The 13,043-nt window shown below is 44.0% G+C and overlaps 1 protein-coding gene across 2 annotated transcripts in view; it reads left to right on the forward strand.

The window, feature by feature from the left end:
• Positions 1-13,043, forward strand: part of prom2 (prominin 2) — a 78,663-nt gene that overhangs the window by 12,634 nt on the left and 52,986 nt on the right. For both annotated transcript variants that reach the window (XM_048608768.1, XM_020530288.2), the window contains 2 exons: positions 10,096-10,301; positions 12,087-12,207. In XM_048608768.1, coding sequence (XP_048464725.1) covers positions 10,096-10,301; positions 12,087-12,207 — 327 coding nt within the window. The remainder of the gene's footprint in view (positions 1-10,095; positions 10,302-12,086; positions 12,208-13,043) is intronic.

Here is a 13,043-nt window from a genome sequence, read left to right on the forward strand (position 1 = left end):
AGAGTTTGAATAACAGGTGGGAAAACACAACAACACTTCATCGGAGGTTGTACTGATGATGTTACCCAGCACGGTAACAAAACATCTGCAAACTAATGAACCAGCTCGGGGAGTGAACCAACCACAACATCAGTCTCCCGACTTGTTCCTTTAGTGGACAGGCTTTGGGGAGCCAGGAAGTAAGTTCTTAGTCTCTGACCTACCCTTGTCACAACTGTGGTGAGTCCAGACAGTTTGTGGTAAATGATAATCTCAAAGGTGTTGACAGTGGGGGATTCAGTGATGGTAATATCATTGAATGTCATGGGGCAATGTCTTGTTGGAGCCTCTTGTTGCAGAAGATCTTTGCCTGGCACTTACATAATTTTGACACTGCATGTGGAAAAACTGACAGTTTTGCTTCATATCACCTGTCATTTTGACTGGTGCTGGGAAAGGAAATGTTGCAATCTTTCTCCAAGTTCTGCGCTCACCAGATAGCAACCTTGTGTGTTTTGTAAGATAGCTGATAGTTGATTGTGTGTGCCTCATGGAAGTAGTGACTTGACTATGGCAGACCAGGAAGGACATTTCTACATGATTGCATTTAAATCTGATCAATGAGTCTAACTGATGCAATCAGCAAAACAGTTACTATTTTTGTCAATCTATCATAGATTTAGCCTGCTAATATCCAAGCAGTACTGTATAATGGTAACTGCATGATCATACCAATCACAGGCAAATCTCTATTTTGGTAATGCTGCAAGGTATCATATTTGTTCTCGTAAATCTTCTGAGCTTTGGTTAGTAAAACTACTTATGTAAACGATTTGGATGAGAATTTAGGAGGCATGGTTAGTAAGTTTGCGGACGACAACGAAATTAGTAGTATAGTGGACAGTGAAGAAGGTTATTTAAGATTACAAAGGGATCTTGATCATTTGGGCTAAAAGGCCAAGGAGTGGCAAATGGAGTTCAATTTGGATAAATATGAGGTGTTGCACTTTGGTAAGACAAACAAGGGCAGGACTTGGGCCTTGGTAGGGCCTTGGGAAACGTTGTAAAACAGAACGATCTAAGGGTTCAGGTACATAGTTCTTTGAAAGTTGCAACACAGGTAGACAGGATGGTAAAAAAAATGTTTGGCATGCTTGCCTTCATTGCACAGACTGTTGAATATAGGAGTTGGGACGTCATGTTGCGGTTGTACAGGATGTTAATAACAGTACTTTTGGAATACTGTGTACAGTTCTGATTGCCCTGCTATAGGAAGGATATTGTTAAATTGGAGAGGGTTCACAAAAGTTATGCAAGGATGTTGCAGGAACTGGAGGGTTTGAGTTATAAGGAGAGTCTGGATAGGCTGGGGCTTCTTTCACTGAAGCCTAGGAGGTTGAGGGGTGACCTTATAGAGGCTTATAAAATTGTGAGGGGCGTAGATAAGGTGAATAACAAAAGTCTTTTCGTACAGGCAGGGGGGTTCAAAACTAGAGGGCATATTTTTAAGGTGAGAGGAGAAAAATTTAGAAGGGACCTGAGGGCAATATTTTTACATAGACAGTGGTTCTTATGTGAAATGAACTGCCAGAGAAAGTGGCGGTTGCAAGTACAGTTACAACATTAAAAAGACATTTGGACAGGAACATGAGTAGGAAAGGTTTACAGGGATATGGGCCAAACATAGGCAAATGGGATTATTTTATTTTGGGAAACCTGATTGGCATGGACGAGTTGGACCAAAGGGTCTGTTTCCATGCTGTACAATTGTATTGCTCCAATGTTAATGCAGTTGATCCATAGGTAGTTGAATAGGTGAACAGCTTCGGAGAAATGGTCTCTCATTATTTGAGATAACACAGTGTGGAGCTGGAGGAACACAGCAGGCCAGGCAGCATCAGAGGAGCAGGAAAGCTGACGTTTCAGGTTGGGACCCTTCTTCAGAAATGGGGGAGGGGGAAGGGAGCTCTGAAATAAACAGAGAGAGGAAGGGTGGGGTTGGGGAAGGTAGGTGCTACGGTGATAGGTGATTAGAGGTAGGCAGTGGTGGGGATTGGTCAGTGAGGTGGGAGGAGCAGATAGGTGGAAGAGAAGACGGACAGGTTGAGTCAAGTCAAGGAGGCGGGGATGAGACGAAGGGTTGGTCATGGGATGAGGTTGGGGGTGGGGAGACTTTAAAACTAATAAAGTCCACATTGAGACCATTGGGCTGAAGGCTCTCAAGGCAGAATATGAGGTGCTGCTCCTCCAGTTTCCGGGTGGTGTCATTGTGACACTGGAGGAGGCCCAGGATGGACATGTCGCCCAGGGAGTGGGAGGGGGAGTTGAAGTGGTTCGCGACTGGGAGGTATTGTCTTTTGTCATGAACAGAGCGCAGGTGCTCTACAAAGCATTCTCCGAGCCTCCACTTGGTCTCACCGATGTAGAGGAGGCCACATTGGGAGCAGTGGATGTGCAGGTGAACATTGTCTGATGTGGAAGGTTTTTTTGGGGCCTGGGATGGAGTTGAGGGGGGAGTGTAGGGGCAGGTGTAGCACTTCCTGTGGTTGCAGGGAAAGTGCCGGGGGTGATGGAGTTAGTGGGGACTGTGGAGCGAACGAGGGAGTCGCGGAGAGAGCAGTCCCTGTGGAAGGCAGATAGTGATGGGGAGGGAAATATATCCTTGGCCGTGGGGTCAGATTGCAGGTGGCAGAAGTAGCGGAGAATGAAACGTTGAATCTGGAGGTTAATGGGGTAATACGTGAGGACCAGGGGCATTCTGTCTTTGTTTTTGTTGCGGGGAGGGGGTGTGAGGGCAGAGGTGCGGGAGACGCAAGAGATGCGGTCGAGAGCATTTTCGACCACTGAAGCGGGGAAGTAGCGGTTCTCGAAATAAGAGGACATCTGGGATGTTCGGGAGTGGAATGCCCCATCTTGGGGGCAGACGCGGCGGAAGCAGAGGTGGAGGTGGAGGAATTGAGAGTAGGGGATCGCATTCTTGCAGAAAGGTGGGTGAGAGGAGGTGTTGTCCAGGTAGCCATGGGAGTCGGTGGGCTTGAAATAGATATCAGTTTTGAGGTGGTCACCAGAGATGGAGACAGAGAGTTCCAAGAAGGAGAGAGAGGTATCAGAGATGGTCCAGGTGAACTTGAGGTTGGGGTGAAAGGTGTTGGTAAAGTTGATGAACTGTTCAAGCTCCTCGTGGGAGCACGGGGCGGTGCCGATACAGTCATCGATGTAGTGGAGTAAGAGGTGGGGGATAGTGCCAGTGTAGCTGCAGAAGAGGGACTGTTCCATGCATCCTACAAAGAGGCAGGCATAGCTTGGGCCCATGCGGGTTCTGATGGCCATCCCCATAGTCTGTAGGAAATGGGAGGAGTTGAAGAAGTTTTTAAGGTTAGAGGATGAGTTCGGTTTGGCAGACAAGGGTGTAGGTGGAGGGGGACTGGTTGGGCCTGCGGGAGAGGAAGAAACGGAGGGCTTTTAGGCCATCTGTGTGGGAAATGCAAGTGTACAGGGACTGGATGTCCATCGTGAAGATGAGGTGTTGGGGGCCAGCGAATTGGAAGTCTTGGAGGAGGTGGAGGGTGTGGGTGGTGTCCCGGATGTAGGCGGGGAGGTCCTGGACCAGGGCAGACAAAATAGAATTGAGGTAAGCGGAGATAAGTTCAGTGGGGCAGGTGCAGGCAGAGACAATGGGTCAGCTGGGACAGTCAGGTTTGTGGGTTTTGGGAAGGAGATAGAAATGGGTGGTGCAGGGTTGAGGTTGGAGGCTGTGGGTGGGAGGTCACCTGAGGTGATGAGGTTATGGATGGTCTGGGAGATGATAGTTTGGTAGTCAGGGGTGGGGTCATGATCGAGGGGGTGGTAGGAGGAGGTGTCAGAGAGTTGGTGCCTGGCCTTGGCTTTGTAAAGATCAGTGCGCCATACCACAACTGCACCTCCCTTGTCCGTGGGTTTTATTGTGAGATTGGGGTTGGAGAGGAGGGAGCGGAGGGCTGCATGTTCTGTGGGGGAGAGGTTGGAGTGAGTGAGAGGGGTGGAGAGGTTGACGCGATTGATGTCGCGACGGCAGTTGGAAATGAAGAGATCGAGGGAGGGTAGGTGGCCTTGTACTGGTTGGATTGCAGGGTCTGTTTCTATGCTGTCTGACTCTATGACTCTTTGGCTGTATGTAACTAGTATGGAAGGTCTAATTATAAAGAAAGGCTGGGACTTTTGTCACTGGAGCGTAGGAGGTTGAGAGGTGACCTTTTAGGAGTTTATAAAATCATGAGGGGTATAGATAGAGTTAATGGTATGTGTCTTTTCCCAAGGATGAGGGATATTATTTGATATTGTTTTGTCTTTTGTAAGTCAATGGTTGCTAATACAAACGAAGTCTTGGTGTGTAAAGCAACGACCATCGATCCATGGTGATATTACTGGCAATCCATGAGGATTAGAGACACTTCTTGTATAGTGTTGTATTTAGTTTCTGTTTACTGAGGAAGGAATGTAAAGGGACAATGAGAGGATTTTGAATGGGTTTCTTTGCCTTGCTAACAGCAGCCTTCAGTTTAGCATTAGCAGGATATTGAATAGGGAAAGATAGAAAGGGTCAGTAAGATGACTATTATGGGCTTGGAATTCAGTGAACTGGGAAGTAAGATCATACCCTCTCTAGCTGCACATCAAGCATTCAGAAAACCCCATGTTTTACTTATTCTTTGAAATATGGAAGTTGCTTATAGGAAGGACACTATTAAGCTGGAGAGGGTTTGGAAGAGATTTATCAGGATGTTGCTGGGTATGGAAGGTTTGAATTATAAGGAGAGGATGGTAGCCTGGGACTTATATCACTGAAGTGTAGGAGGTTGAGGGATGACGTTATACAGGTTTATAAAATCATGAGGAGTATAGATAAGATGAATGACAAAGGTTTTTTTCCTACGATGGGTGAGTTCATGACTAGGGGGCATAATCTTAAGGGGAGAGGAGAAAGATTTAAAAAAGACATGAGGGGCAAGTTTATTACACAGAGAGTGGTTTGTATGTGGAATGAATTTCCAAAGGATGTGGGTGCAGTTACAACATTTAAAAAACATTTGGAGAAGTACATGAATATGGGCCAAGAGCAGGCAGGTGGGACTAGTTTAGTTTGGGATTATGTTTGGCAAGGACTGGTTAGACTGCAGGGTCTGTTTCTGTGATGAATGACTCTGTGACTCTTTGGCTCTATGTAACTAGTATGAAAGGTTTGAGTTATAAGGAGAGGCAGGATAGGCTGGGACTTTTTTCACTGGAGCATAGGAGGTTGAGAGGTGAACTTATAGAAGTTTATAAAATCATGAGGGGTATAGATAGAGTTAATGGTACGTGTCTTTTCCCGAGGATGGGGGATTTCAAGACTAATGGGCACATTTTTAAGGTGGGAGGAGAGAGATTTAAAAAAGACAAGAGGGGCAAATTTTTTATACAGAGGGCAGTTTGCATGTGGAATGAACTTCCTGAGAAAGTGGTGGATGCAGGTACAATTACAACGTTTAAAAGGCATTTGGATAAGTGCAAAAAAGGAAAGGTTTAGAGGGATACAGGCCAGAAGCAGGTAGGTGGGACTCGTTTAGTTTTGGATTATGTTCAGCATGGATTGGTTGGACTGAAGGGTCTGTTTCCGTGCTGTATGACTCTATATACTCACACCAAGAATGACTGAATATATTATGCTACATTGCATCCCAGATCAGGGATTCAGTTACTAAGTCAAAGGGCCTGGTGATTGTTTTAGGCTGCTGGTCTGAGCCTGACAATCTCTCCCTGCTACTTTCTCGTCCAGGAATATGAATCATGACCCTTGTTCCAATGAAGGTGGAATCATTCGAGTGTATTGGCTTCCATTCCAATGCATGAGAACTTGCTTAAACTGATTCTTACTCCAGAGCAGTGTTGTGAATTCAGACTGAGCACTGAGGGAGCTCTTTGATGTTGCAAACGTTGTAAATATAAAACTGAGGCCTCATCTGCCAATTCTTAAAAATTCTTAGGTTGAGGTAAGGAAACATCTATTCATTTTGTGGGATGTGGGCATCGCTGGCTGGCCAGCATTACTTGAGAAGGTGGCGATGAGCTGCCTTCTTGAACCGCTACAGTCCACTGTGGGTGGACCGCTGTGGGTTGACCCACAGTGACCTTAGGGAAGGAATTCCAGGATTTTGACCCAGCAACAATGAAGGAACAGCGATATATTTCCAAGCCAGGACGATGAGTGTCTTGGAGGGGAACTTGGAGGTGGTGGTGTTCCCATATGTCTGCTGCCCTTGTCCTTCTAGATGGAAGTGGTCGTGGGTTTGGAAGGCGCTGTCTGAGGATCTTTGGTGAATTTCTGCCGTGCATCTTGTAAATAGTACACACTGCTGTTACTGAGCGTCGGTGGTGGAGGGAATGGATGCTTATGGATGTAGTGCCAGTCAAGTGGGCTGCTTTGTCCTGGATGGTGTCAAGCTCCTTGAGTGTTGTTGGGGCTGCACCCATCCAGGCAAGTGGGGGGTATTCCATCACACTCCTGACTTGTGCCTTGCTGATATTGGACAGGCTTTGAGGAGTCAGGAAATGAGTTACTCACCGCAGCACTCCTAGCTTCTGGCCTGCTGTTGTAGCCACTGTGTTTATGTGATGAGTCCACTTGAATCTCTGGTCAATGGTAACATTGTGCAATCATTAGTGAACATCCCCAATTCTGACCTTATGATGGAGGGAAGGTCATTGATGAAGCAGCTGTAGATGGTTGGGCCCAGGATACTATCCTGAGGAACTCCTGCAGAGATGTCTTGGGAGCTGAGATAATTGACCTCCAGCAACCACGACCATCTTCCTATGTGTCAGGTATGACTCCAACCATCAGAAAGTTTGCCCCCGATACCCATTGATTACAATTTTGCTGGGACTCCTTGATGCCACACTCGGTCAAATGCAGCCTTGATGTCAAGGGCTGTCACTCTCACCTCACCTCTGGAATTCAGCTCTTTTGTCCATGTTTGAACCAAGGCTGTAATGAGGTCAGAAGCTGTGTGGCCCTGGCAGAACCCAAACTGGGCGTCACTGAGCAGATTATTGCTCAGCAGGTGCTGTTCGATAGCACTGTTGATGACACCTTCCATCACTTTACTGATGATCGAGAGGAGACTGATGGGGTGGTAATTGGCTGGATTGGATTTGCCCTGCTTTTCATGTACAGGACATACCTGGGCAATTTTCCATATTGTCGGGTAGATACCAGTATTGTAACTATACTGAAACAGCTTGGCTAAGGGAGTGGCAATTTCGAGAGCACAAGTCTTCAGGACTATTGCTGGAATTTTGTCAGGGCCTGTAGCCTTTGTAGTATGCATTGTCTGCAACCATTTCTTGATATCATGTGGAATGAATTGAATTGGCTGAAGACTGGTATCTGTAATGCTGGGGACCACTGGAGGAGGCCGAGATGGATCATCCACTCGGCACTTCTGGCTGAAGATTGCTGCGAATGCTTAAGCCTTATCTTTTGTACTCATGTGCTGGGCTCTTCCATCATTGAGAATGGGGATATTTGTGGAGCCTCCTCCTCCAGTGAGTTGTTTAATTGTCCACCACCATTCGCGACTGGATGTGGCAGGACTGCAAAGCTTAGATCTGATCCGTTGGTTGTGGGATCGCTTAGCTCTGTCTATCACTTGCTGCTTTCACTGTTTGGTGTGCAAGTAGTCCTGTTTGGTGGCTTCACCAGGTTGATACCTCATCTTCAGGCATGCCTGGTGCTGCTCCTGGCATGTCCTCCTGCACTCTCCATTGAACCAGGGTTCATCCCCTGGCTTGATGGTAATGGTTGAGTGGGGGATATGGTGGGCCGTGAGGTTACAGATTGTGCTGGAGTACAATTCTGCTGCTGTTGATGGCCCACAGCGCCTCATGGATGCCCAGTCCCATTTAGCACGGTGATAGCGCCACACAACATGATGGAATTTATTCTCAATGTGAAGGCGGGACTTTGTCTCCATAAGGACTGTGCGATGGTCACCCTTACTGATACTGTCATGGACAGATGCAACTGCAGCTGGCAGATTGGTAAGGATGGGGTCAAGTATGTTTTTCCCTCTTGTCGGTTCCCTCACCACCTGCCGCAGACTCGGTCTAGCAGCTATGTACTTTAGGACCCGATCAGCTCGATCAGTAGTACTGCTGCCAAGCCACTCTTGGTGGTGGACATTGAAATCCCCCACCCAAAATACATTTTGTGCCCTTGTCATCGTCAATGCTTCCTCTAAGTGTTGTTCAATATTGAGGAGTACTGATTCATCAGTTGAGAGAGGATGGTATCTGATAATCAGCAGGAGGTTTCCTTGCCCATGTTTAACCTGAAGCCATGAGACTTCATGCGGTCCGGAGTCAATGTTGAAGACTCCCAGAGCAACACCCTCCCAACTGTATCCCACTGTGCCACCACCTCTGCTGGGTCTGTCCTGCCAGTTGGACAGGACATATCCAGGGATGGTGATGGTGGTGTCTGGGACATTGTCTGTAAGGTATGATTCTGTGAGTATGACTATGTCAGGCTGTTGTTTACGAGTCTGTGAGACAGCTCTCCCAATTTTGGCACTAACCCCCAAATGTTAATGAGGAGGACTTTGCAGGGTTGACAGGGCTGTTTCTGCCATTGTCTTTTCCAGTGCGATACCAGGTCGATTCTAGGTCGATACCAGGTGATCCATCTGGTTTCATTTCTTTGAGACTTTGTAGCGATTGGTACAACTGAGTGGCTTGCCAGGCCATTTCGGAGGGCAACTGACAGCCAACCACATTGCTGTGGGTCTGGAGTCACATGTCGGCCAGACCAGGTGAGGGTCGCACATTTCCTTCCCTGAAGGACATTAGTGAACCAGATGGATTTTTCCGACAATCAGCAATGATTTCATGGTGATCAGTAGATTCTTAATTCCAGACCTTTCTTTTTTAAAAACTATTGAATTCAAATTCCACCATCTGTCGTGGTGGGTTTTGAACCCGGGGCCCCAGGATGTTAGCTGGGTTTCTGGATTTAATAGTCTAGCAACAATACCACTAGGCCATCACCTACCCTGATTTTGAAAACAGACTTTATGGTCAATGTCATCCTTGGAATACCATCAGAAACAAGATCACAGACCTACCATCCTACTTTATTTGAGATACCCCACTAGCTGTCAACTGGTCAATATATTTACATGCATGACACGTACATGCTTGATTACAAAGCAGATTAAATATCCACTTATGTCAGAGGTGATAATGTATTAAATAAGTGAAAGTATTATTGAGCATTGCTGACAAAAGAGACAGGTTGTCAATGCTTTTTGTCTTGCACTCGTCAGGTCAATTCAGAAGAATATCAACTCCAGAGGAAAAGCCAACATCTGTACTTCATGAGATTTCTGGTTAGTTGTCAAGTCGACTCTAATTGGTAAAGGTGTTGCCATGGAGAATGCACCAATTAATGAGGATTTACAATTTACAGCCAAGCTTTGCTTCAGCAACAGGTGAAGCCAGCTGTTTCACTCTGCGACTGTGCTGTAGCAACAGTATTGGGTACATTCTCTATGGCAACTCTTCTACCAATCAGTGTCCTCTCGCCAACCTATTAGTACCCTCCTTTCATGAAGTATAAATGTTGGTTTTCCTGCGAGTTGGTGTCCTTGTGAATTGCCCAGGTGTACAAGATGAAAATCTTTGACAAAATGTTTTTTTTTGGCATCTCAAGTTCTGTGCCACCAAATGACTATTTAAAAATGCTTCAGAATAATGCAGAGAAGTGCCGCATTTAAACACATGTAGACCATGTGAGATATTGAATGGGGTGAGGATTTCCGAAGTTTGGAGATTCTTATAAAAATAATTTAGGGTAGAAGGTGGATTGCAGGTGAAATCAGGCTTGGATATTAGTGATCACGAGTAAAGTGTTTTACTCTCCTAACAGTTTGCCTTACTATTGAATCAAATTGCAAAGAAAATCAGGTTCAGCATGAAACAAGCTACTAATTCTCAATCGTTTCATGTGTGCCACTGACAAACATCAATTTGACCCCATTGAGTCCTTCAGGTCTAGACCTAAAGTTAATAAATATTAGTTTATATCTTCATCTCATCTAGGTTCTGAAGTATGAGGTTGGCTTCATTGTTTGTGCAGCCATTGGAATTCTCTTCTTCCTCCTCATGCCCTTGGTTGGTATTTGTTTCTGCTGTTGTCGGTGTTGTGGGAACTGTGGAGGAAAGATGTACCAGGAGCAGAAAAGATCAATGAACTATAGAAGGAGGACACTAGCAGCCATCTTGCTTATGGTTACAACAGTGATTCTGTGAGTATTGTTTGTCATTTTCTGAAGTTACAGACATTTTCATGATTATATGTACTTTTTCAAACTTTTCTGCATTAGATTCCTTTCATGGCGTGTTATTGAATATGCAAACTGATAGTCTTCAGTGAAGGAAATAGAGCATCTGAAATCTGAGTGAGCAGGGAAATAAATGATTGTGTTCTTAGACAATCTGAGAAGAATTGAAAAAAATGCAAAGATTGAGAAAAAATAAACAATAGTGATAAATTCAATGTCAAACTAAGTAATAAAAAAAACAGAGGAAAAGAAAACTGGATTAAGAGATAAAAACGACAATGGTAAAGTTTAAAAAATATCAAAATGCAAAACCAACATTTTAAAAATCTTTAATTAAAACCTGAAGGTTTGAGACTCCACAATTGTAATATGTCAATCCTCACTGGGATAATACACTGGAAATTAAGATCTGCTATTCCCAGAGTCATCACAAATGTTAAAGATTATAGCTATCTTGTAGACACAGATTGACAGAAAGCATGGACCAGATATCTGGTTCTTAACAAGAGTTACTATTTATTACAAATTGATATAGGTAAACAACTACAAAATGTTGATTTATAATTCTACAGGTTAAAACTCTAGCCTGCCTATAAACTCTCCCTACAAACATTTACAGAAAGACAGACAGACACCAAAAAAATTTATGTTTTGGGTGGAGGGAAAACTGGGTAGATGGTTCAGTGGTCCTTGCCTACAGGGCTCACTGAGATTATCCTTTTTTCTTACCAGGACTTGATGCTCCTCAATTTCTCTTACCCAGATACTTTCACTTGCTTGCAAGATGCACAGAGCAACTGGCTCACAGCTTATAAATGTTTTGACTTATGGGTTAAATGCCACAGTCCTCAGCTATTGATGAGAAAAATAACTGACTTTCTTCAGGCTTGAGTTTTTTTTACTGCAGAAAGACAGACATCACCTCTCTTTCTGGAGGTCTAAAGGCTTCTGGCTATTTTGTTCCCACCCACAAATTGTTCACCTGCCTGTGAGCCAATCATGTAGTTGTTGGTAGGCAGCAGGCATTTGTCATTGACAACTGGTCATCACTCCCCAGACCAATCAGCTACTCGTTGCCAGCTGAATCTCACCTTGAACACAATCCCTAGTGCCACTAAATAGCTCCCATAGATTGAAGAAACAACAACGTAAATACTACTTACAATAATTTTTGGTAACTTGTTTTTAAAAAATACAGCAATACCTTGCAAAATCCTTGAGTTTTAAAAAATCATTTCCCCATTTCAGTCCACATTCAAAAATATGGAGAAGTAAGAAGATGCAGTCTTTGCAAACAGTTAATTGTCACTGCCTGAGAGGTTGACTGGTAGCAAGAATTGACAAGATTTAGAATACTGTCTATCTGTAGTAGAACTACAAGATCCTCACGCCATTTAATGCATGTCAATAGGTAGTCAGACAGTGATTTGTTATTTTTGTAAAGCTAACAGTGAAGCAACAAAACGTGGACACCACTTTTGGATATTTTAATTTAACCATACATCTCCTCACCTGAAACTGTTGCACCATTTACAGATCAATAACATTGTAAATTACTCGCATCACCATTGTTGTGGCTGCAAAATCTGGAATCATTATCAAGCAAACTAAGAATTAAAATTGCCCACAAAGCACTCTTGGATATCCTAATGTCATGAAGAGTGATTAAGTAAAAGCAAGGGCTTTCTTTTCTTCAAAATGCTGAAATAATGCCAATTGCTTTTGCTCCTTCTAACATACCACAAACAGAGGAGGAAACGTCTGCATGTTTGTCAGCAATGAAAACATTTCAGAATCCTTACAACATAGTGAAAACTTACTGGAAAACACCCTAGGCAACCTGAAGATTTACATTAATGCCATCCCAAAAGTAAGTTTTGTTTCTGTTGCAATCCTTCATACTAAGTTAAGATTTTGAACAAATTGATGACTGTCGCCTCAATTTGCAAGGTACTTTGTGAGTGTTCCTTCCTAAAGATTAGGCACCTTGATACAAAAGTGTTGCTTTTTTTTGACTTCAGTTTCTCATTTCCATACAAATTACTGACTACCAAAGAATTACAGAAACTAATCACACAGCAGGGCTATTCATTACTTGGCCAATTCTTTGAAAGATCTGCCAGATTGTTTCCACTCTCCTCACTCTTTCCCCTTGTTCGATTGTTTTTTTCCCTTTTCAACTATTTAACCAATTCCTCTTTGAAGGTTTCTATTGAATCTGCTACAATTGCGCTTCAGGCAGCACATTAGAGCTATGGAGAGAAAACAATTGTGATTGTAGCTACCATCAGTTCTGAAGAAGGGTCACTGGACTCAAAACATTAACTCAGCTGTCTCTCTACAGATACTGCCAGCAATTTCTGTTTTTGTTTCTGATTTCCAGCAGCTACAGTTCTTTCATTTTTTTCCTTTGCTTACGTTGGAGTTATAACTTGCTGCATAAAAAGAATTTTCACCTCCCCTTTGGTCTTTTTGTGAATTCTCTTAAACATAGATACATAGAATACAGGAGTAGGATAGGCCATTTGGCGCCTTTAAAGCTGCTCCACAATTCAGTATGATCACGGCTGATCTTCCAAAATACCACCTTATTCCAGCTTTCTCCCCGTATCCTTTGATTCCTTAATTCCTGACAACTATAGCTAAATCTTTCTCAAAAGTCTTCAATGTTTTGGTGTCAACAGTTTCCCGTGGCAGAGAATGCCA

Source organism: Rhincodon typus, chromosome 20 (assembly GCF_021869965.1).
Source record: "Rhincodon typus isolate 14 chromosome 20, sRhiTyp1.1, whole genome shotgun sequence".
Lineage (NCBI taxonomy): Eukaryota > Metazoa > Chordata > Chondrichthyes > Orectolobiformes > Rhincodontidae > Rhincodon > Rhincodon typus.